Here is a 25,587-nt window from a genome sequence, read left to right as displayed (position 1 = left end):
AAATTAATATTTTTAAAAGGTGTCGCAAATGGGCCAGTTTGGACTTTTTTTTTTTTTAATCCAGAGGCAGTACCAATTAATGTGGTTGGCATATGATTCTTTGCCCAATAAAAGGCAGTACTTTATTGTGCTTTCGTAGTGCATGATTGTAACACCATAAATGTAGTTCATGACACTGCTTGCCAGTTGCCAATACAATTTTGACATCTTCTATTAGCTGTTCCTTTCCCATGTGCATTTTCTGGCAAAAGACATATGGGCTTGGTTTTCCTTTGATAGAAAAAAAGTAGAAGAATACCAAAGAAAATTGAATAATGAAAATGTTTATATCCCAAATTAAGGGGAGCAGAAAGGAAAAAACAAATAAAGATCAAAAAATCTAAACAACCTTAACTCTTTTTAAAATTTTATGGTCTATATTTGTTTTGAGAGCCTTAGATTCTAAAATTAGAAACTTCAAGTGCACGATTTCAACTACAGACCTCATGTCGAAAGTTAATTCTGAGGCGACTAAATGTTTAAAAACTTTATAAATTTTAGTGGATCATTGAATAGGGGTCCTAAAAATGACCATCTGTGCGCTTGTCCCCTCAAAGTTTTTAAGTAGTAGTTAGACTCCTTATCTGAGAGGAATTCAAGGAGCAAGGGGATAGTCTATTGTTTTGTTGGGCCACAATTTGAACTGGAGTAGGCTTTCAAAAAACTTTTTGGTTGCATAGACTTAAAAACAGTTTGAGGTTTGGGCCCTGAGTTGGTAAGTTAAGGAATTTAAAAAGGATAGGCCACGTTTACTGATTTGAGTTGGGCTGATTCATAAGTGGAGGAAATAATATCATTTTTTTGCACGGATTGCCCTTCGTTTGGGGTGGTCTTTAAATTTTGCCCTTCAAATTTGTGATCTTTAAATTTTGCCCTTCATATTTGGTCTTTAAATTTTACCTTTGCTTGGAAAGATGAGCGAATACATGAAGTTACGGGTTCGAACCCCCGCTTGGGCATAAAATAAAAAAATAATTTCGTAAGGAAGGATTGTTTGCATACAATCTTTAAGAAAAGTTAAAGTTATGCCGGGATCCGCATAACTAAATGTATTGAGAGGGCATACTCGGTAGTTTAGGCTGTGGTTTTGGACAAAAAAAAACGTAGTTTATAAAGATGCTTTAAGGCGAAATATGGACTTGAAGTGATCCGCTTTGTTTAGATTCTAAAAGAGTGTACATATTTGAAGGTATCGGAAGATATTACGTGGGAATTGAAAAAGAAATTAAGTACATCACTCGATTCAATATTTACATAGGTTTTGATGTTTGTAACTCTGTTCTAACACGGTTGAAGTGGTTAAAAAAAAAATGCATATATATGCTTCAAGACAAAGTTTGCCCATAAGGCATAAGTAAGGCATAAGTTTGGTAATTCCTAAACAATTTAATGGGGGCATACTTTTAATGGACAAACTTTTATACGGATCCGGCATAAACTTGTGAAGGAATTATTATTGCATACTTATGTTTCGCCCATAAGGCATAAGTATGAGCATAACTTGCTAATTCCTTCACAAGTGGGCGATGGGGCATAGCGAAATTTAAACTCGCCTTGCGAATTTTTTTTTTTAAAATTTTGACTGCGTGGGGGTTCGAACCCGAAACTCATGGGATTTAGCGAAGGGAAATTTAAAGATTTCAAATATGAGGGGCAAAATTTAAAGACCACCCCAAAAGAAGGGCAATTCTGCGACAAGCTTGGGCCATTGTTTGAATGAACTTATAGGAGAAATGCACAATTAGCAGTGTCATGAACTGCCAAACAGTGTCATGAGCTGGCAACTGGCAAGCAGTGAAAAAGGACATGTAAATTTTTTACTTTACATTACTATTATTAAATAGATAAAAATGTTAAATATTTATTATCAGACTTTAATTAATATATTTAAATTTTTTTAAAAGATGGGACATGAAGGGGGAGTATGAGAGACAAATGGGTAATAATTTAAGTACTCATAAGTTTTATGTACAGATATTTTTGTACTGAAAATATTGATTTTCTGTTCTGCAATCTATTTTTCTTAGGAGAAATGATAAACTTTTAGTTCTCATGCAGCAGAAAAACAGTTACTATGCTGCTTAGAAAACCTTTTTAATTGCATAGAAGATCAACAAACGTCTTATTACTCTTGCTATTTGAAAAAGTAATGCAAAGGTTAGACTTATTCTCTATGTTCATTTTGGCACCAAAAAATTATGCCTATCGGGTTGTATCCCAAACTAATGAATATAAGACATATGTCTTTTATATACATCAAATCGTGATTAGATGATATGCTTTTTTAACTTTAGTTTGTTGATTCTTAAAGTTAATTATTTAATTGTGTATAAATACTCTATGCGAGTAAATATTTATTAGAGAGTGACTTGCCTTTCCTAAGGCTATGCACTACCCAGCCAATTCCCCCGCCCCCAAGTTTAAATAGGATGTATTAATTCCTAGTGTAGTTGCAATATAATATGGATCACAACTTAGACACAGTACACTGCATGAGCCAACCCAAAATATATAGGTGAAGAAATTCAAGTCCTTCAATTAATTATGATGAACCCAACAGTGGAAGTTTCTAATGTCACATGTGAACAATCCAAAAGTAGTACATTACATTAAATGATATGCGTTTTGATAAATGACTATTCATGGTAATCTAGCTAATTAGCTCACCCACCATTATTTATAAACCTAAATTGATAACGATGTTATTAACACAATTTGGCCGCCCTTTTTATAATCGATAATTTAATTACTTGGACTTTAAAACTTGTCCACGCAAAGAAATAAGAGATGAATTCGACTACTACATGAACGCGTTTGTGTCCCTTTCATCAATTGAAATTTGACTACTCTTTGATGTAATAATCTCCCATGTAATTAAGCCCACTTATTTAATTCAAATTGTTTGTTTCATAAAAGTAAAATCTAAAAGTTAGTGGTGGTCGACAATAATGGTTGTGAGGTGGTGGTCACTAGTGGTGAAAGCTCTATAGTCATAGTGTTTGTGCAGCGACGACTGATGGTAATAAATATAAGGTGGCAAGTATTTCTCAAACACATGTCATGCATTCATTGATTTAGTGTGAACATCCGGTGTGGGCAAGTATTTACCGGCTGTGATTGTGTTGTAATAGTGAACAAAGTGTTGATAAAAAGTTCCCTTTCACATAAATTTTAAGAGGACAACATTGTAATAATTTTAACACTTTGTACAATATTTGAATGAGCCAAACTTATTCAAAGCAAATAATAATAAATAGTTATAGAAAAAATAAATACACTTAATGATAGATAAGATTTGAGCAATTTAAATTTAAAGCCTCATCAAGTGAAAGCCAACGGGCCCAATCTATATCTTCAGTAGTAGTTTATTTTCCAACCATCAGCAGTTAGCCAAAAATATTTAACCTAAATTTTTTATTCACAGTACATGAGCCTTCCACCTATGAGGACGCAATTAATGGTGATCTTTTTGGCATGAGGTGATGAAAGGATCATCAAAGATTGTGATAGAGTAGTAAGTAAGTCGATTCATCTTTATAAAAAGTTTTGGGTTCAAGCTCCTTATGAAATCGCAGAATGTTATACCTCCTAAAAGTGAGACTTCTCGACGAGAATTCAAATTAGTCGAGCCCCGGATCGGATACCGAACACCAAGTGATTTTTTTTTTTTTAAAAAAAAAAAAAAAAAAATGAAGCCATACACGAGAGGGTGCCCTGCTGTTTTTTTGTTCCTCCTTCCCTCTCAAATTTGTATTCGATTTACATTTGAACGCTGAGAAAATGTTTCTTCGTAAGTGCTTTAATTTGACCTAATTGAATCAAACAATCTCTTCCCAATTGCACCTAAAACCATGTGAACACCTTATAACATTGTTGTACCTATACTTAATGACCAGAAATCTATCTGTTCAAGTTCTATGAATGAAGTTAATAGGGAGCGTTTGACCCCTTTATTATAGTGAATTTATTTGGTGCATGCAGAATTCAAATTAGTTGAGTCAGTGGATTATTAAATCAAATGAAAAACGTATACTTAAAGGTGGCATTAACGGGGTTCGTGCAACAAAATATTGATTGCATTTAGTAAAGATAGCAACAAAGAGTTACTAACGTCATAAATTAATAAGATGACCATACTATGACGTACGACCAAACCATACTAGGCTTGTTGCATAACAAGACTAGCTGGCCCTACAGTCTAAGGTACATTCAAGATCTTCATCAAATCCATTCAATTACCTCAAAAAACTTTCTTCCCCTCTATCTTGTAACTTGTAAGCAACCAACCGCATTTCATTAGCAATAAGGATTACACATATGAAGAAATTAAAGACTACTAAAACCTAATTAAGCTTAGTGAAAAGTTATAAGTAATAATCCACCTAACTAATTCAGCCAAAAACCATGGCTATTTTTTGGAAACTCTTCATCTTGATCACTTCTTTGAATTCTTGATTCTGTCCTCACGGAAAAAATCAAGCAAAACAGAACTCTTGCATTTGGGGCATTTTGGATCTTCCACTGATAACATAACATACATTAAGCATCTTGGACAACCCACTAGCATCATTGAAGTAGTTGTCTCTGGGCTACCAACAAATTGTTGATGATCATCTGGAGTTGGTTCTCCAGAAATACAAGAACTTGCTGGGGATCTTTCTAATGAAGAATATGATGATGATCTGCTTGGTGAAGTTGGAAAAATATTTTCCCTTGGTGGTGATAAATTCAGCTTCAAATCAAGCTTTTGATCATGACTACTCTCCTTCCTGTAGTTCATTTTTTTTTTGTTTCCTAATTTAAACACCTTTATCTAAAATCCCCTGTTTTTATAGTAAAATATAGCAAACGATCATTAATAAGACAAAGAAATAAAAATTTAGTCCACAACTAGTATTCAACCACTACTAGAGAAAAACAAACCAATATAAAATTAATTAAAAAAAGAGTCCAATCAAGAAAAGATTTGGATCAAAATAGTTTACCTAATAGAAGATTGGAACTTGTATAACCAAAAGGGAGTTTTTGAAGTGTGGGAGAAAATAGCAAAAGCTTGACAAGATTTATATAATGTGTAGGAGAAGAGAAAATTATGAGGGTTATTTAGTGCCGAATTAATGGTGATTATAACTGGGGGGAGTGTAGGGTGGACGAGAAATGGCTAGAGCCGCAGGGGCGGACCCACCCTATGCCCTTCGTCGAATTTTTTTTGTAAAATATAAATATATATATATATAAAATCTGAAAAGCCGGAATACATACAAATAAAATAAATGACACTACTTACACAAATGGAATGCGTTGGTTTGCTGGTTTAGTGCGTGGATAGTTCAGCGACCTCCCCGTGTTCGAGCCTCAGTGAGTGCATTAGTAATCTGGCCTATTTTTACGAATTTTTATATTAAGTGTACTTGAAAAATAGAGGTTGCTAGCCGGGTTTGAACCTGCAATTTCCTGTTTTTGTTAGTAGAAACAAAAATAGCCTGACTAGGATTCAACTTAGGTAAAATATTAGAAATTAAAATACTTCTCCAATGAGGAACTGGACAAAATGATAAAATTAAAAGCTAAACCCTTACATCAAAAAGTAAATATATGCAGCTGCTGTCTGTTGCGGTTTCAATTTTTCTACTCCAAGTTTACTTATTTTTTTTTTTTTCCCTCCCCTCTCAGATTAAATCAATGGAGAGATATTTTTCTAAAGCCTCTTCCAATCTTCCAAAATCAAGTTCAACATCTCAAAATCCTTCTAACTTAAGAGAAGAAGGCTCCAATGAATTGCAACGAGGTCGACAAAGTGAAAAAGTTGATTTAAATTTCTTAGAATTTGATCCTGGGGAAAGATTAGCAATTCGACACTGCTTACAAAAAATCCTGCGTACGCCATAGGGGTCCAAGTAGAAAAAAATTGAGAAGAATTTGGTATAGAGTTAATTTCAAGGTGAAAAAATAGTTGTTTCTTGAATTTAATGGTTTGATATGAATATGTGCATTCAAGAAAGTTTGATGGAACTTTGAGAATAAAGTAAATACGTTCAACTAAAAAGTGATGAGAATGCTTTCAATCAATGCTGGATTGTTGGATATATTGTCCTAGTAATTTTTGTAAACTAGGAGTAGTACTAAGAGAACTAAACTCCTCATTAAAAGTCTAACGGCTAATCAAACTCAATTTAATGAAGCCAAAGGCAATTATCGTAAAATCTAATAATAGACCATATATCTTTTTCCAGCACTAAAAACTTACTTCCTGCGTCTCATATTATCTGTCGTAGTTATTAAAAATAGTTTTCTCAAATTATTTGTGGATTTAGAAGTTCAAGTCATATGACACATAAATAGAGAAAATATTTAAGGGAGTACTACTCTCTCCGTCTCAAATTATCGGTCGCTTTTTTGTTTGATACGGCGGAAAAAATACTGTTTTTATAAGGTTAAAATTATTTTTTATGTATATATAGTAGAAATATTAGTTAGGAGGAGGGGTATTTGACTAACATTATCGTTATTTATGTCTAAGTTATAATCTCTCTCCATTAAATGTTTACTCTATTTATTTGTCAACTCTATTAATGACAAAATTCTACTAAATATAAAATGGAGAAAAAAGAATTAAATGTGCTTTGAACTTCTAAAATGACAGATAATTTGATATAACTATTTTTAGTAACCATGACAAATAATTTGAGACGAAGGGAATACTATCAAAGGAAAATCAGAACGTCCGACGCCATCCTGAATTTTTATTTAGGGTTTATTTTCTTATCACGCCGCATGTATTTCCAAAAAAAAAAAAAAAAAAAAAAAAAAAAAAAGGGCCCTTGGGGCCTCCCTTTCCATGTGATATCTAGGCAAATCTCACAACTATAAACTATAGGATAGATGCTAGGTATATAAAGATATAAGCCTTAGACCCTAATAACACTTCTCAAAACGGTGTGCACTGAAAGTGTAATAAGTAGTTATAGGAGGAAAATTGAATATATCATAAAGAAGGCCACTTAATCCCCAACATTTAATTATTTTTGGTTTTTTTCATTCGGCGTCTGATACCTACTTCAAAATTTGATTAATTTGAATTCATGTTGAAAATTTCTCTTTATAATAAAGGTAAAGTGTTCGTACCAAAGACAACTTCATTCTCAATCCTAACATTTGCACTTGATCATAAAGTTGCTTGCAAGTTCTTCACTCTCTACGTAGATGCTTTCGTGTTATTTAAATGTCATTTAAAGAGTTCCGTCAAAGTTGAGCAAGGAACTAACCACCATGTTTAATTTAGCAGAGACATTTTACAACTGTTTTTGACATTTCATTTATATCTTTTAATTGTCAAACTAACATTGTTGAATATTAACAACTTATTCAACCCCCTCTATATATCTTCCCCTATAGAAAAAGAAAGCCTTAATTTGATTTTCTTTTTGGAACCAAAGTTAATATTACCGTCACAATCCATTTTAAATGTCATTTTAGTCAAATAAATTTGATCCAAAATGATTATCGTTTTAAGAAATCATGAACACATTAATTCTTTTTTTAGATCTACCCTTGCTCCAATAAATATTTAATTGTAAATCAATTATTATTTTATATTACTTTCAGATTTTATAGGATTTCATAAACCTCACATCTTGAATTCGCTTAGGGTAAAAATTTACCCACATCGGATATTTACACGAACTAATACAGGCATGCCATGTGTTAGGATGTATAATTCTTTTACTTAATCATGGGTAATTAACATGTACGTTTACTTTATTAAATCACTATCCATGACAAGTTGTATTGATTTGATGTAAACACGCGACGTGGGTAAGTTTTTACCATCCGCTTATGATATTATTTCATGCTAAAAGTGTCTTTAAACCAGCCAAACATGTCAAAGGAGGGATTCAATATGACCCACTCTAGTTGTTACCTGAGGTACAAATTTTGCCCTGAAACCTAACCTAGTTAAGGCTATACACTAATGGAGGCACATGTCAGCTCCTCTCATTATTTAGTAGGCGTTTGGCCATGCGTTTTGAAACCATGGTTTCAAACCAATGTTTGGACATGCGTTTTCACTCATGGTTTGAAACCATAGTTTCAACTTTTTTTAAATATAAAATTTAACCCATAAGTTTATATTTTGTAAAAAAAGACCCATAAGTTGGTAGATATTGTTATCAATTATCCCCATCAATCATTTACCAATCTCATTAACTTCCACCAACGTTTATTTATGTCTACCAACCTTTAATTTATGTGGGAGGATTATATTAAAGAGTAGTTACATTACTATTCATGTTAAATTTTCGTTTTTATTGAACTAAAGTTTGATTAATTGATGTTATATTTTTCAGAAAGACCTTCTAGTAGTGTACTAATTTTGTTATGAACTATGGCTTGCTCATTTGGTAAGATTGTATAAGAACTGAGAATGTTTTGATAGTTTTCACAATTTTTGGGGGTTTTATGTCTATAAGAGAAAATATAACTTAAAATATCTCAATTGTATGTCCAAACATGGTTTGAAACATTGCTTCAAACCATGTCCAAACGGGGCCTTAGTGTTTACCCATTTTTGAACTCTTTTAGTTTTCTGTCCTAACTCCTGACGTTTCTGTATTTATTCTTCTTAGTAAACTTTAAGGGGTCGTTGGGTTTGAAGACAAGTTATGTTAGGATCAGTTATTTTGGTATTATTTTTTATTAACTGTTTGATTTGTTATATTAAAAATAATATGCATTGCATAATTTTTAAGAAGAAGTTGTTTGTTTATATAAATACCTTTCAATCTGTAGGTAGAAAAAAGGTTTGAGAGACACTCAAGGGTATTTTTATCATTTTTATTGTTTTATCCCTGGATTGCTAATTCCAGTACTATTCCACCCCCTGACACTTAAAAGTTATACTCCTATCAGGGATTGATGTTTAAGTTATACCAGGATTAATAACCAAATAAGGGATAAGATAATAATAATTTTTTTATCCCAAAATTTTTTATGCTTGTACAGTGCCAAACTTTCCCTCAATACTTTAATAGGCCAATATACCTATGTTCCCGAACAAACCTATTAAACCAACCACTGGCAGGCTCTGGTTAATAATTTATTAACTGTATGTCATTTAGTTTACTATACCATTAAGTGTTTTCGATCTTCATCAAGTTTCCCTTCAATGTTGGTTGGTAGTAGTACTTTTCAGGTTTGGTTTTTAGTATTATCTTATGGGGAAACATGTATAACGAGAATTTGTATAGTCGATTTTAAAAGGAGTCCGTTGCATTTTGCACCCTTAAGTTGCACTTATATTATCATGCCAAGTAGATGTCACAACTTTGCAAGTAATGTGCAATGAGGGGTCAAAATTAAATAGCATTAAATGTTCAAATTATATTCATTAATGTTGGGAGATTTATGCTATAGACCAGTTTGGAAAAAATTAGGTAGCACAGTGAACCGGTGATTGCAGTGATTGCTTACAAATAGTTACATTTAAATGGTGCGAAGTCGTCATTTGTTCAATTTGGTTACACATGGAGTTATAATCTTCTGAAAATATTAGTAAACGATAAAAGCATACAAGTCATTTTCAAATTCTCATTTGACTTTTATTGAGTTGTTTCGAAAACTTTTTTATGGAGTTATACACATTAATAAAAGTATAAATATTTCTTCATTATCAATGTATTTAACTTATTATTATAGTTAGTTGTCAACTTTACTAGGGCACCAATAAATACTTATCGTAAATTATGCAAAGTTTTACATTAGGAGCCAATTTTCTTATTGGTATAGCTTTATGTGGCAAACCAAAGATTGTATTAGCTATGTGCAATTTTGGGTCGAAACTATTGTTCTTACACCAAACACCAAACAACTCACTGTAATTTCTTTTTGATATTTTTAATAAAAAGGAATTAAACAAGATTAGACAATGGCAAAAGCAAAAAAAAAAAAAAAAAAAAAAAAAAACTCTTCTTAAGTGAACTCGAAATTGGTTATATAACCTTTCACCAAATATTTGACTATTTTGACAAGGAACGTAGGTGAGGACTCGTTTGGTTTAAAGGTCTCTATCCAAGTCTTTAAATCCGCCACTCAAAGGAAAACTAAACTAGAAATATAAAGGGCAGATTTATATCTTTTTCCTCACCAAAAACTAATCATCTTTGAAAACTTTTCGTATTTCCTAATTACTCACCCAACTGTTAATTTCTACAACAGAAGTTCACATCAAATAGATGTACCTGCTTAAATGTTGTAAGAGTTTAGACTTGTCTTCCTAACGTGTAATTCATTAGAATCCCCTAATGTTTGGGGCCGTTTCATGATTTTACAAGCAACGTGAGTTTGGTTTTTGAGTTTCGATAGACTTTGGGACCAGATGTTAGACACCAAAACACTAACCTTGTTTTTTTTTTTTTTTTTCTTCCCCCGGGTGTTCTTTGGGGCCCCACCAATCGAGATTCCCGCCGCATAAGGGGAGAACCGCTCCCTACCAAATTCTTTTTCATCCTCACGTCTCAAATTTAAGACCTTTGGTTAAAGATGGAGGGACATTGCTATCAAGGTATTTGTAATGAAAAAGTCATTTTTCGTGAAAACTGTTTTTGTTAAAAAATATTTTCTTAAAAAAACGTTTCCCGATATTAGTTGTTGATTGCAAAATAATTTTCCAAGGATGTATATAATAAATATTAATATAGTATTAGTAAAGCGGAGGCAGTGTGATAATATTTTTTTACTAATAATACATAAGTTAGTTGAAGCAAGTAATGAAGTTAAAAGTGTTAGATAAATGTTAAAAAAGATGACTTGCATCGTCAATGGGAAAGTCATCCTCCTCTCTCGATAGAAAATGTTTTCCTTAAAAAGCATTTCTTAATCACCAAACACCAAAAATTAACTTCTTAACCCAAAAATATTTTTCTAAAAGATTACTTTCCTCGTAAAACATTTCTTCATACACTACAACAAATTCGATTATCAGGGACAAATAATGTCGTCACTTATAAGTCATATTTCGTCACCAAAAATCTTGTGTGACGAAAAAAATTTCGTCAATCATTCGTCCCTAAAAGCGGGTCGCTAAAAGTATACAAAGACAACTTAGTGTTTCGTCGCTAAATAAAGTTTATTAACTACGAAATCTTCCTTTCGTCCCCAAATGCATAGTATTTGTGACTAACATATTTGTCATAAAAAGGATAGATTATCGTAGTTGATAGTGTGTTTTTGTCACTAAAGAGCCTATTAATACCGACGAAAACTACCTTGTCACTAACTATTTAGTCTGTTCAGTGACGATATAAATTGTCTCAAAAGTTATATGTATTTTGTAGCTGAAATAATGTAATTTCGTCACTAAAGACTACCTTTTATATACAAAAAAATGTTTCGTCCCTAAACGTATAGGGATTAGTGACAAATTTGTTGTTATAAACAAAGTTTACAATTTTGTAGTTGAATCTTTCATCTCGTCACTAATAGTATTGCTTTTGCTGACAAAAAAAATTATCACTATAAATTGTCATGATTAGTGACAATTACCATTGTCATAACATAAAGCATTAATTCGTACCCAACAAGGAGGAGGATATTGGGACAAATATATTTTTGTCACTAAATGTAGTCAACTTATGACGAACTAATTTGTTTCGTGACGAAAATATATTTGTCTAGAAAAATTTAGTTTAGTCGTCGCCAAAAATTAATCCTTTAATAACAAAATATTTGTCACTAATTATAGACATTCACGTTTAATTATTTTGTAGGTAATAATTTTTAAAATTAGAATTGCATAAATTGAAAACAAAATAATTTTAACATGCCGTATAATGATACAATTCACCCATGATCATACAATTAACAACTAAAATTGTACTGAGATCATATCTCATTACAAACTCCTAAATAAATGTAAAATATGTCTACTAACAAGAAAATCCAACTGAAATATACTAAATATTACTGCTAAACTAAGATAGACAATGCAGTTTCTTCCAAAGTACCAATCCAACTGAAATATATGAAATATTACTCCTAAACTAAGACAAATAGTGCAGGTTTCTTCCAAAATACTAATAATGTGGTGACACTTAGCTTGCAATCAGTCTTGATTCAATTCCCACATTTAATACACGCGGAAAAGAGAGAAGCAAAATAAGATTAGATTTAAAGTGTAGAAGTTGAAGAATTCAAAGCTCAATGGTTATGAGTGCACAATCCTCTTGGCGTGTAAAGTTGAAAAATAGAACTTATCATGTAAAGTTGTGTTACTTCTAACCTTGATGGCGATGAGCTAGCAAAATGTTGCATTTTTTTAAACATTTCCTCTTGGCGTGCTGCTAAAGTAACCAGTTGAGAATTTAATGCTTGTATCCGGTCCGCCGAGTTTCTATCCGGGACCGCCGGTTTTCTATCTTGGACCGCCGGGTTTCTACCACAACTTCAGCCGCATTTAATCGTTTCGTAAATCATGTTGGGCACTAGCAGCCTTCCTCTTTCGTCTTTCTAAGGGAGTCTTCTAACTCTGCCGTTCTTCTTTGTGTGGCTCGGTAGTATCGGGTTTCGGACCATAACCGAGACCTTTTATGTACCCCGATTTTGTACCAAGTAAGTATCCATAATTTGATCAATAGTCATGCAAGGCTCTCCGGCTCTCCCGAAGTATATATATCTTTCAAATCTTTCATGGTGTTTCGCATAAGAATAGTAATATTATTTAAATTAATTATAATCTAGCAGCAAATACAACTATATCATAAGTGAAAATCACGCTACCAAATAGCAAAGACAAGACACAAATTCTTTCAGCGAACACAACATCTAGATTGGAAATCAGTTTTCAGGGAAGACTATAACAAAATCAATATTCCTTGGTAAAATGGAATTCACCAAACTCGCTCGGGAATTGACTTGAGTAGTTGTTTCTGTTGTAAAGTAGAATTTTCATTATTTTAAAGTTCAATCACAAGAAAAAATTTATTATGAATTATTCAAGGCTAATCTCGATTTCTAAGCCAAAAAGAAGGAAGACACAACTTCTGAACAATATTTACCCAGACAAATGCAATGGATATGGTATTAAAATAATAATTTTCTTACATAGTTTGTCTCAGCCTCTAGAGATGACCATCCTTTTTCAGTCGAGTAATGAGTACTCTTGTAGAACTCAATTCTATCAGGCTCTACTCCATTTTCAGCCTATAAAATAAAATATTAATATGAAGTAGAACTAAAATATTGTTAGTAAAAAGAACAAAAATGGTATAACTTACAAGTTCAGCATGAGCCAGTACAAACGCTTTTGACCCTATGAAATGATTAATTTTAAGCTTAGTTCGATTGGCCTTGTTTATGTCGCATCGTTTCTACAAAGAACATATAAATATATGTAACTTAATCAACAAGGATAATAACATGAAATTTTCTATGGGAAGGGAATAGTAGCACACACAAATTTCATTTGGTAAAATGGGATAAAGTATTGCTCCCAAAGTGCAATGGAGGCCTAGGGGCATGCAATTCTTTTGTTTTTTTTTGCCTATCTGTAATTACGCCCCTGTAATTATGCATCTACTTGATGCTTTTCTAATGAAACATCTTACTTCATCAAAAAAACAAAAAAAAACAAGGATAATAACATGAATATAAATTACCTTATGCTCGGATCACCCACATATCACAAAGCTTATTCCAATTTTCTCGGGTCAACTCTGGCACTTCAATTTTACGAGCTTCTTCCTCCGAACGTGCACTTTCAAATAGCTGTTTTAACTTGTACCGCCATTGTCGGCTTCTATTTTTCAAAATATCCTCACAACTATCTTTCACGTAATGCTCGTCCAAATCAATTTCAAACTTCTCCTAAAAAACAGATATGTTATGAAGAAACACACGAACAATCAAAATTCCTTAATGTGCAATGGTCAAAAGGGGTTCTTATTCTTGGAAAGCTTTTTGTGTTATTAGAAGTGAAGTTGAATTCAACACCAACCTTCTACTCTAGAGCCATACATAGTAAGCGAAGGATACATGAGTTAACTTACAATACCCAAAAGAAGCGAACTCACTATAATCACTATAATGTAATAAAATTACAAGAGTATAGAATCCTTACGTGGCATCTAATTAGTGCTGCATCTTTGTCCTCTCTTGTGAGTTCCTTCCACTTGTTTGGAAGCGAAAGAAAATTTACGGCAATTATCCCTAGTTCATTGGATAATTTTGCCGATTGAGTTGGCTTAGTTGGCCTCCCTTTACCAATCGGGATCTCAATTTTCATCTTGCTTCCCATAGTCTTCCTCATCCTTTCAAGACCTTTCCCTCTAGTCTTGCCACGACCATTCCTGATCCTAGGGGAATCATCTGAAGGAAAAAAGTCAGTTCAAAATACCACATATGAGTATCGCACAGGATGAAGAAAGCAACAACTTAAAATTTTGCTTCATTTATTTTAACAGACAACCAAGTCAAGAAATTCAGAACATTATGGTTAAAGTTTAACATGAATGTCAGCCTTAATTGTTTAAATTTTCACTTCAAACCAGAAAAGTAACTAATATGTACTAATTAATCTAAGGAATAATATTACCTGTAGTAGTAGCAGGAGTATGCTTATTTGACTCATCGTCAGATTGAGTAACTGAAATAGTTTCTCCAGTAAGTGTTTTTTGCTTATAGACACGTCCTCCTGGTGCCATGAGCACTTTGCTTTTATCCCTGCTAAATATTATAGTATGTGCATAAGCTGCAGTTGGAATCTATAAAATCATATTTCAAATCCTTAGCAACACAATTTTAAGTGTTGGAGTGTATCTTTCTCAAGCTTAATCCTTCTTTTCTCTGCATTGCCATAATAGTAGCCAGCAAAATGATATCATAAGCACTACAATTATTTAGTCCCCCACACACACTTATTAAATCATGCAAATATATTAAAAAGTGATACCATTTAACGAATCCCAAGATAAAACAAAATCTAATTCTTTTTCTTTCTTTGAATTTTGCTTAGTTACTTGCGGCCGTTGATCGAATTGCTTCTTCTAAAATCATGATCTAACATCACTTTATTTATTTTCTTGTTCCTTACTTTATTTCTTTTCTTTTCTTCGTATAATTGGTCTATGTGGAATCACGACCCCAACTCACATTACGTTTTATGTTTGCTTTGATACTTGTCTTTAATTCTCATAAGATGTAGTTGGGCGCTACCACATTATTCTATGATTTAGTATTTTTTATTCCTATTAAGAGCACTTGATGTTTTTTTAATAGTCTAATAATTGTACCTTGAGATAGGAATAGAATTAAGATGATGATTCACCATGGTGGACTTACACGTGACAATCTAAAAGAAATGCTACATGGATCGTGTAATATTACTTGTGTGTTGGCTACTTGTAATATTACTTGAGTGCCCGTTTATAAATATTTACGTCATAACATCCCTTGTAAACCTTTGCAAGTTGTGGAATGGCCATAGGAATATTTTTCATTTGGTTTCCGAGGCCGAGCACCATTTTTTTCCATCTTTAATTAAGAATATTACAATTTTACAAGGCTTTGGTTAATGTTTCTTTGGAGGCGCTTTGTTCTAAACAGTTTCTTTGGAAGACCAAAACTTTTGTGGTCGACAACTTTATAAAAGGAAGCCGTCCGCTTTTACAAAAGCAAAAGCAGACGGCATCTTCAATATCAGCCGTCCACTTGTAAACTTTTTTTTTTTTTTCAATTTAAAACTCTCAAGATGAATCAGTTTAGGTATCTTTTCTTTCGTTTTCTTCTTCTTTTTTTTTTTTCTTTCCTTTATCTGTGTGGTGAATCATAATATGGATTATCAGTATGATTTCTCCATTCAAGATGCTGCTAATAATCCTTTGATGATGGAATGTACTCTTGACGATCCATTTAATTCATCTTTTTATAACCTTATCGCAGGTGATGGTCATATTTTGAATAACTATTTATATACACTAGTAGTATTTGTTCTTAATAAATTAACTGATGTGTTATAATGCTATGGGTGCAGGAGAGTTATGCTATGGCGAGATTGGAAAAGGATTTGGAATGTGCAGTGAAATGAGCGGTGAATTTGGATTAAGTGCCCAATTACTCGGGAGAACTGAGAACCAGGAATTGTTGTTATGTGACAAAAATCAAGAAAAGATAATGACTAAAAAAAATAGTTCAAGAATGTTGTCTCGAGATACAATTTCAAAGTACTTTTACATGCCAATGACTCAAGCAGCCAAGGAACTTAATATTGGGTTGACACTTTTAAAGAAAAGATGTAGGGATTTGGGAATTCAAAGGTGGCCACATAGGAAGTTGATGAGTCTTCAAACACTAATCAAGAATGTTAAGGTTCACTCTCTCTATATACACATCTTCTATACACTCTTGTTTCAATTGCATATAATATTATGGTGATGGTGTTAAATTTTAATTTTGCAATGTTAAAAACTCGTTTATATATGACGATGCAAAATTTGCAGGAATTGGAGAGGGGGGAGGGAATGGTATGGAGCAAAAGGATGTGATAAATTTATTAGAGGAAGAGAAGAAGAAGATGGAAGAATTTCCAGATATGGAACTTCAGGAGAAAACAAAGAGATTAAGGCAATCCTGTTTCAAGGCTAACTACAAGAGGAGAAGGCTTATGGGTATGGCAGAATTGCAGGCTTCTTTTGGTACTTACTGCAATGGTAGTCTAGTTGCAGGAGTATAATAATGCGGCTATTGGTTATGGCCATAGAGAGGAAGATGATGATGATGAAGTCATTAAGTCTCTTCTTGCGATCTGTTTCACTTCAAAAGAGACCAACCTTGCATGACTGAACTTTTTTTTGTTTTGTTTTTTATTTTTTTTTTCTTCTTTTATGTCCCAGCTACTCGAAGAAAGTAGTTGGGACAATGGTAAAATTATCTCGTGCTGGTAAAATTTTCCTCATTTCTATAAAAAGTAAGTTTATTTTCTTAACTTTAGACCGTGTGAAATATGGATGCTCCGCCAGTTCCCCTTTAGCACCAGTCAATGTTCATTTTGAAAATAAATTTAAAAGAAAAAAAGATAAAACAAGAAAAGAAAAGAGAAAATGAGTCAGTATACGGTAAGGATATGTTATTGCACATAAAACACATTATTGCACATAACGCAACGCGTTCTATAATGCAAGGGACCTCTTTATGCCAGAGGTAGGCCTAACGAACATTTGAAGGACAAACATGTCTTTTATGTATCATTCCATAACTCTTCCTAAAACTAATTTACAAGAATAATAAAAATTTATTACCTGCCAGTTTAATAATACAATTCAAAGTTAATCTAAGATATCTAACACTTCATCTCCACTAATTTCTTTTAGTTGTCTTCAACTTTCGTCATTAATTGGACGGCTGCTTTTTATAAAGCTTGTCGACCACAAAAAAATAGGCCCGAATCCATTTTAGAAATTAAGCACACCTTTTTTTTTTTATTCTTTAATAATATACAATATGAAAATAATGTAACAAAACATGAAAATATTAGTTAGTTGTCACTTGTTATCATAAATTATCGTAGACAAAGATCCTTTATATTTAGCTATGAATATTTTTCATCACAACTAGTTGATTTATTCAACTACAAATGCAGTGTCGTGCATTGCCATAATAGTGCTTGACAAAATGATATCATAAGCACTACAATTATTTAGTCCCCCCACACACTTATTAAATCATGCAAATATATTAAAAAGTGATACCATTTAACGAATCCCAAGATAAAACAAAATCTAATTCTTTTTCTTTCTTTGAATTTTGCTTAGTTACTTGCTGGCCGTTGACTGAATTGCTTCTTCTAAAATCATGATCTAACATCACTTTATTTCTTTTCTTGTTCCCTTACTTTATTTCTTTTATTTTCTTCGTATAATTGGTCTATGTGGAATCACGACCCCAACTCACATTACGTTTTATGTTTGCTTTGATACTTGCCTTTAATTCTCATAAGATGTAGTTGGGCGCTACCACATTATTCTATGATTTAGTATTTTTTATTCCTATTAAGAGCACTTGAAAAAATATTAGTTAGTTGTCACTTGTCATCATAAATTATCGTAGACAAAGATCCTTTATATTTAGCTATGAATATTTTTCATCACAACTAGTTGATTTATTCAACTATAAATTTTAAATCGTCGCTATTTAAAACATGACATATTTTGTGACAAATTGTTTTTTGTCACTAAGTCACATGTTGATTAGAGACAATAAATTGCTCATCACTAATTGCTTATAGTAGTAGTGACAAAAATTAAGGTGATCATTAAATATAAAAATTAAGGTGATCTCATCCCTCCTTTCTTCGCACCGCTTTGCTTTTTTCATAAATATCCTAAATTTTCTTAAAATTTCGCTATCAGGAAACACTCGAACATTGATAACTTGTCACCATAAACAATCGGAAACAAAGATCATTGATTTTAGCTACAAATTTTTTTTCGTCGCCAATAGTTAAATCATTCAACTACAACTTTTAAATCGTCGCTATTTAAAACATTACATATTTTCTGACAAAAATTTGTTGTCACTAAGTCGCATGTTGATTAGGGACAATAAATTGTCTGTCATTACTAATTGTTTATGTTATTAGTGACAAAAACTAAGGTCACAATTAAACATAAAATTTTGTAGCTAAAACTTACAATGATTAACTACAAATTCTAATTTGTCGCTAATGTATCAACATAGTTTTTGCGACAAAAGTTTTTCGTCTCCAAAATTTAACTAATTTTAGGACGAAAATAAGTTTGTCATAAATTGGGTACATCATTAATGACAAAATAATGTGTCACTAATAACTATAAATTCGTGGCTAATAGAACTCAATAAATGGCGCCAACTCATTTATTGGAGGGAAACTTTAGGGGACAAAACTTTGCTACGAAATTTTGTGTTTCGTCACTAAAAATATGTGCCTCATGTATTTAAGGACGAAATGTAACTTTTGTCACGAAAAGTGAATAATTAGTGACGAATTTTATGCCGTAGCTAGCATTTTCGTAGCTAAATATCATATTTGTTGTAGTGATATCAGGTTTCTATTTCAAATGCCCAACTTGAAGTACATCATCTCTAAATCAATGTTTATATAGTGCCATTTATTAACTTTTATATATTTAATATTTAAAGCATCAATTAAAATTTTAAGTTTACCTTCGCAATATGATTATTTAGTGGTTGACTATAAAGTGCTTAAAATTTATTTTGACTTTAAAGCACCTAAAATAAGTTAATCCAAACAGGCACTTAGCTTGATCAACTACCACTTTGAAATACAGGCAGCAAAAATTAGTAGAACTCAAAGGTGTTCGACTTTTCGAATTGAGGAAATGGCTGACTACCTTGCCTTTAACTTTGGCAGCTCTTCAAACTTTTTAATGGAGTATATTATATTTGAAGGACTGCCTTCTTAGAAGAAAAGACAGATCAGTACTTATTTTAAAATATATATTGTCACGTATCAATTTAGTCTTCTATAAACTTTTGATGAATTTGTAAATATTTTTGTTACCAAAATGTTAAAAGCATCATATTGAATAAACTGAAATATTATGTTACAAAATTTTGATATGACAACAGCAACTTTTGATCATATAAGCCTACTTGGATCTTGACTCTTGAGTACTTGTTTCAAATTGAAAAGAGTTGATTAGCAATTTTACAGTGCCAAAGGCTGGGGAACTCCAGGCTGTGGATGAGAAACTATGTTAAAGCATTTACACATCACAAAATGATGTAAATTCATTTAAGAGAAAATTTCAGAGACCTCCCCTCACGTTTTGCTTCATTTCACTAATCTTCCCTCACGTTTGCAATATTACGGCTACCTCCCTTATTTTAACTTTTTATGTAACAACTCTTTTATTCTATTTATTATTAATGAAAAATAATATATGTGGACTGATTTGTCCTCCCTAAAATCATGCTTAATTAAAAATGGGGCCCCAAAAATTTATTAAAAAATTATTTTATGTATATAGAAACTACATAAAAGCCATTGCTTAATCTTTTTCTTGCACGGATTGCCCTTCATTTGGGGTGGTCTTTAATTTTTGCCCTTCAAATTGGTGGTCTTTAAGTTTTGCCCTTCGCCTAATACCCCGAGGTTGTGGGTTCGAACTCCAGCTCAGTTAAAAAAAAAAAAAAAAAAAAAAAAAAAACGCAAGGCAGAATTTTACAAATCTGTCCATCCAAATTCTTCCTTAGGCAGAATTTGAGTCTTAAGGGCAAAAGTTAAAGACCACCAATTTGAGGGACAAAAATTAAAGACCACCCCCAGCGAAGGCCAATTCTGCAAATTGACCCTTCCTTAGTTAGCATAAAACTTAACTAAAAATGGGGGCCCAAAGCTGCCTTAATTGCTTTGGCCTTACGCCGGGCCTATTCTATTATAGAGACCTTTACCTTTTAATCACCATTCATCAAATTCAGTCCATCAGAATTAATCATTTTTTTCTTTTCAGATCGTCTGGAAGAGACAAAAGAAAGGATACTACTTAATTCGTAAAAGCAGAAACATGAGGAGCACTTGACATACTTACTTACAAAAAAGATTACAAGTAAATTACCTTTATTTGCTGAAAACAACTCAGTAAAAAATAATTGTTTTTTTTTTTTTTTTTGCAGAAAATATGATGAGAACATTGGAGAGAGGTGAAGAGAAATAGGAAAAGAGAACCCTTGCTGAGAAGACTAAAGAGCACTTTGCATATTTTGTTTTCAGTTTATCGAAAATGAAATATTAATAAAATAATAATTAATCCTAAGATCAAATGTTATTTTTTCATTAATAAGAAATAGAATAAAAGAGTTGTTACAAAAAAGTTAAAATAAGGGAGGTAGTCATAATATTGCAAACGTAAGAGGAGGTCAGTGAAACGAAACATAATGTGAGGGGAGGTTTCTGAAATTTTCCCTTAATTTAAACTTTTGATATATCAACCTTCAATCCGATAATGAATATACAATGTTTAGTTCACATTTATCTTCCCTCTCAAGTCGAAACATTTGAACCAGATATTAAGCTAAATAATCAAAGGGAATTGTCTCTATTTCTATCGACTATACTTCATTGAGACTTGGATTAATGCAAACTTTAAATATGAATTCCTCCTCATCAATCAGCTCAAAACGGCAAACATCTCCTACACGCAGCTCATTGGCACGAACAAATTCACCCCACCCATTTCGAAATTTAAATCTATCATAACCGCGGATTACAACCGGCCAGCTAGCACGATCAGTCTGAACAGTAGCCTCTTTCTCAAACTTTTGCCCCTTCTTCATGTGTCTATGGCCAAATGCACAAGGTAAACTCTGCATAAAAAATGTAGAGTCAGGAACATGCTCAGATAGAATACACTTCAACAATCAAGTGATAAGTATCAAATGCTAAGAGGTAAAAAGACTACAACAAGTAGTACACTGCTTTCCATCATGATTCAAAGTATATTCAACTATTTCAAAGAATACCAATTGACCAGTACGATTCACTTAGCAGATGTTAATGTGAAGACACGCAAGTGATAGCTAAATAATGATAAAATGATGAGTTATTATATTCTGCAAATCATAACATATCTGCAGTATGAGTAAATTTCTCTGTTTTGGATGCAAACTATAGAAAGAAACACATTCACAATTTCTGGAGTGTAAGGTAGTTAAAAGTTTCACTATATTTCACAGAATTATATCTTCCAAAAAAGTCAGAATTTCAACCAACTAGCCCACAAGAATGTCTTGAAGCTTCTGTTTTGTTGAGAAATTATTGGACTTAAATATTTATCTCTACAAACTTAACCTTGTGAGAGGAACTAAAAATGCCACGAGATAAAAGTTACTAGACAGGAATTTTCCATGCTATTTTGCCTTTTTGACAATATATCAGTTGCATATAATGACACTTTTGAGAATATATAGGAGGCATTACGGATTTATGCGTAGATGCAAAATATTTACAATAAATAAACTTACCAACATTTTCCGAAAGAAGGGTTCCTTCATCACAACTTCGAAATAGCCTCGATCCATTTTGCTTTTAATCTTCTTCCAAAATTTAGACTTTTAAGGTTGGATTGGCTAAACTATAAAATCAAGGCACAGACGTCAGTACCTTAAACAACAAACAAAATATATATACAAATAAAAAAAACAGTGTGTAAATGAGCTTCAACCTATCAGAGTTAGTTCACTCTTGGTTTTAGTATGGAGTGGAAGCTCTCTCATTTTTGGCTGGGATTTGATAGAGGGGGAAGAGAAGAGAGGAGAGGGGGGGGGGGGGGGGAATAGGGTCGCCCCGTTTAGTATGGAGTGACATTTTGTCTTGATGAATCATAGTATTTATTTATTGATTGATGTTTCAAGAAAATGGGAAGAGAGAAAGAAGTGAAGAATGAAAAAGGGAGATCAAGACTGTTAGGATCGGGAGTCCGGGATAGTGCGGAATTAGACAAAGCAGCCAATTAAAGACAATAACAAGGATAATAGGAGACAAAGATTTAACGTGGTTCGGTCAACTTGACCTACATCCACAACCAAAAGAGGAGCAAATTTACTAACACCAACGGATACAAAAGAGAGTACAAAACAACAAAAGAGAGTACAAAATTAGAGTAATTAAATACTCTAATATCCCAAAAACCCAAGAGAATAACCTCACAAGATCACTCCAAAAAAGGGTTCACACAAGTGTTTCCCAACATAACTCTCTTACAAAATACTCTTTATAGAAGAACACAAACTCAACTGAGTTCTTCTCCAATTGGTGTGTTTACAACTATGGGAAGCTCTTCTATTTATAGCAAGAAGTACTTGGTCTTCAAGTTTGTGATGCCATGGGTAATATCATGAACACATGTATCCACCACACATAGTAAAACTTGGTGCCCAAATTCATTGCTAATAGGCTTATGCCTATATCAAAATGAAGGTCATATTACAAATCTCCACCTTGGCCTAATTTTTGGCCAATGTAGTAAATATTGCTCTACCTCCTTCAAAACGCCCTAAGGGGAAAATTTCACAATTTCATGAAAAGAGAAGACGGATCTCCGTCCGATGTCGACCCATAGCAACTCTCTCGTAATCTAGCAGATCCCAAGGATTAATGTATACAACGTTCCGGACTTATTGATTGCCTTTATAACCACAAGAGCACCTCGAGAGACTTCAAGAAATCTACCTCCACCTTCATCCATGAGAAACGTGTAAATCTTCTACTTCAAGCAGAGTCTATTCTCTACTGTCCTTTTCATATACAGGTCTTCCCACATGCCTTTAGCAGTGGTCTCCGAAGCTACTTCACGTAATACATCATCAGAGAGATTTAGTATAATACTAGATCTCACCCTTTTATCAAGGTTGACAAACTCCTCATTCATCATTTTTTCTGATTTGTTCTCCTTTTCTTGCAGCGCCATATCTGAACTATCCTGAACTAGGATAGCTTCCATTTTCAGCTGCCACATTCCGAAGTTTGTACTTTGGTCAAATTTCTCAACGTAAATCTTCATTATTGTCATGGTGACTATTAGAACAAAACCTGGATTAACTAGGCTCTGATACCAATTTGTTAGGATCGGGAGTCGGGGATCGTGCGGAATTACACAAAGCAGCCAATTAAAGACAATAACAAGGATAATAGGAGACAAAGATTTAACGTGGTTCGGTCAACTTGACTTACATCCACAACCAAAAGATGAGCAAATTTACTAACACCAACGGATACAAAAGAGAGTACAAAAAACAAAATTATAAAAATTAGAGTAATTAAATACTCTAATATCCCAAAACCCAAGAGAATAACCTCACAAGATCATCAAAAAAAGGGTTCACACAAGTGTTTCCCAACATAACTCTCTTACAAAATACTCTCTATAGAAGAACACAAACTCAACTGAGTTCTTCTCCAATTGGTGTGTTTACAACTATGGGAAGCTCTTCTATTTATAGCAAGAAGTACTTGGTCTCCAAGTTTGTGATGCCATGGGTAATGTCATGAACATATGTATCCACCACACATAGTAAAACTTGGTGCCCAAGTTCATTGCTAATAGGCTTATGCCTATATCAAAATGAAGGTCATATTACAAAGACTAAACATGAAAAGAGAAGGGGAGGGAGCACAGGCTGCCTGTGACGTGAAACAGAGGAAATATAGGTGTAGAATTGTAATTTGTCCATTGAAACACACAGATAGGTTTTAATGCTACATTTTCTTTGCTGAGCGCTGCTTTCACAATTCTGGAACAAAATCTTCTGAAAGACTCAAAAGATTTTGTAGAAGAATTAAAAAAGTTGCACAGCAGTAGTAGATTTTGTTTTCTCTTAGTATTAATTAAAGAACTATAAATAGATAAAACAAAGTAGTCTTTTGAAATGAACAGCAGTTTTTAGGGGGAAAATTTAAAATGTCACACAAACAAATGCTTTTCTGATGTTCTGTCACCGAATCTTCAGAAGATTTGGTGTGAGTATTTTGTTTTAAGTCTTCGATTAATTAAACGATCTTCATTTTTTTTTTTTTCAATAAGTTGGAAATTATGAAAATGGACCTTTATCGACTAAGAAATGGGTCGATTATTGACAATGGGTTGATGTTCTTGTCTGTTAAACCATTCATGCAGACAATTATTTTCCACATAGGTCTATGTCCTTACTCCTTAGCCATTTAAGCACATAAATTTTTTACCCATAGATCGATGTATTTGCTACTTAGTCATTCATATAGATAAATTTCTTCACCAAAAATTAGATTGATGATGATCAACCAAGAAGGTTATTATTATTAACGGTACTACAGTAGGTGAGAAATTGACCATATGGGAGATCGATTTATTGATTATAGGTTGATAATTAACCACAACGGTGGTTTATAATCCACCAAAAAAAAAAAAATCGATTATCGACAATAGATTGATCGTAGATCAAGGAGGTAGTTGATTATCGATCATAGGTAAAGCATATATCACAAAGATAGTTAATAGGTCAATAATCAACCACGAAGGAAGTTGATACACGACAAAACAGATAAATGACGAGATAATAGTCAAAATATAATTTTGTTAAGTGCCAACTACACACCGAATTTTGGATTTTACTCGACAATTTTTTTCAATATTAAAACACTAGACAGATACTAGGAAGACAACTGTTCAAATAGGTGCTTGTCCACACGCCTTAGCCCACGTGCCACATCTTTAATTTCCCCTCATTTTTTATTAATTTCCCCCTTCCTCCATCCATTTACTCTTCTTTAAAAAAAATCTCTCAATTTTTACTCCATTTTGATGAGGATCCAAAGACCCATACCCAGTTTTGGATCATCTTCATCAACATCATCATCATCATCATCTTCATTAGGAGTTGAAAAAAAAAATCACACCAACTTGCCAATGATCCTTTATAATACCAAGAGAACAAACATCCATTAATTTGATCAAACAATTAAGAATTTAAAGCATTTCTTCATAGTTTTCTCCAAATTCCTAACAATGGAGTTTAATTTTCTCC

General features: G+C 32.8%; 3 protein-coding genes and 1 pseudogene across 4 annotated transcripts; 1 reads left to right on the top strand and 3 right to left on the bottom strand.

Annotated features, from left to right (window-relative positions):
• Positions 1 to 4,474: 4,474 nt before the first annotated feature.
• On the bottom strand, positions 4,475 to 4,819 carry LOC132054003 (protein GL2-INTERACTING REPRESSOR 1-like). The gene has a single exon (XM_059446088.1). The coding sequence runs from the start codon at positions 4,817 to 4,819 to the stop codon at positions 4,475 to 4,477; it is 345 nt and encodes a 114-aa protein (XP_059302071.1).
• An 8,873-nt stretch (positions 4,820 to 13,692) lies between these two features.
• LOC132054002 (uncharacterized) lies at positions 13,693 to 14,460 on the bottom strand. The gene is made up of 2 exons (XM_059446087.1): positions 14,153 to 14,460; positions 13,693 to 13,899 (listed from the first exon to the last, which is right to left on the bottom strand). Exons 1-2 carry the CDS (start codon positions 14,339 to 14,341, stop codon positions 13,693 to 13,695), a joined length of 396 nt encoding a protein of 131 aa, XP_059302070.1. The 5' UTR covers positions 14,342 to 14,460.
• A 1,403-nt stretch (positions 14,461 to 15,863) lies between these two features.
• On the top strand, positions 15,864 to 25,442 carry LOC132054000 (protein RKD1-like; annotated as a pseudogene).
• Positions 21,000 to 22,341, bottom strand: LOC132054665 (B3 domain-containing protein REM19-like). Of its 2 annotated transcripts, XM_059446640.1 has the most exons (3): positions 22,251 to 22,341; positions 22,051 to 22,160; positions 21,000 to 21,393 (listed from the first exon to the last, which is right to left on the bottom strand). In XM_059446640.1, the coding sequence occupies exons 2-3, from the start codon at positions 22,105 to 22,107 to the stop codon at positions 21,139 to 21,141; spliced, it is 312 nt and encodes a 103-aa protein (XP_059302623.1). In that variant the 5' UTR covers positions 22,108 to 22,160; positions 22,251 to 22,341; the 3' UTR covers positions 21,000 to 21,138. The 2 variants fall into 2 exon arrangements, with proteins under 2 accessions (XP_059302623.1, XP_059302624.1); XM_059446641.1 differs by having other exon boundaries at positions 22,051 to 22,339.
• Positions 25,443 to 25,587: the final 145 nt, after the last annotated feature.

The sequence above is a fragment of the Lycium ferocissimum genome, chromosome 4, assembly GCF_029784015.1.
Source record: "Lycium ferocissimum isolate CSIRO_LF1 chromosome 4, AGI_CSIRO_Lferr_CH_V1, whole genome shotgun sequence".
Taxonomy (NCBI): domain Eukaryota; kingdom Viridiplantae; phylum Streptophyta; class Magnoliopsida; order Solanales; family Solanaceae; genus Lycium; species Lycium ferocissimum.
Note: the sequence above shows the minus strand (reverse complement) of the source record. Positions and strands in the feature narration are given on the sequence as shown.

Excerpts from the sequence above, each read along its gene's own strand:
- LOC132054003 (XM_059446088.1), bottom strand. The coding sequence starts at position 4,819 with ATGAACTACAGGAAGGAGAGTAGTCATGATCAAAAGCTTGATTTGAAG.
- LOC132054002 (XM_059446087.1), bottom strand. The coding sequence starts at position 14,341 with ATGAGGAAGACTATGGGAAGCAAGATGAAAATTGAGATCCCGATTGGT. Across the intron at positions 13,900-14,152 it reads CAGCACTAATTAGATGCCAC|GAGAAGTTTGAAATTGATTT; the intron begins GTAAGGATTCTA and ends TCTGTTTTTTAG.
- LOC132054665 (XM_059446640.1), bottom strand. The coding sequence starts at position 22,107 with ATGGATCGAGGCTATTTCGAAGTTGTGATGAAGGAACCCTTCTTTCGG. Across the intron at positions 21,394-22,050 it reads CCTTCTTTCGGAAAATGTTG|AGTTTACCTTGTGCATTTGG; the intron begins GTAAGTTTATTT and ends TTTTTTATGCAG.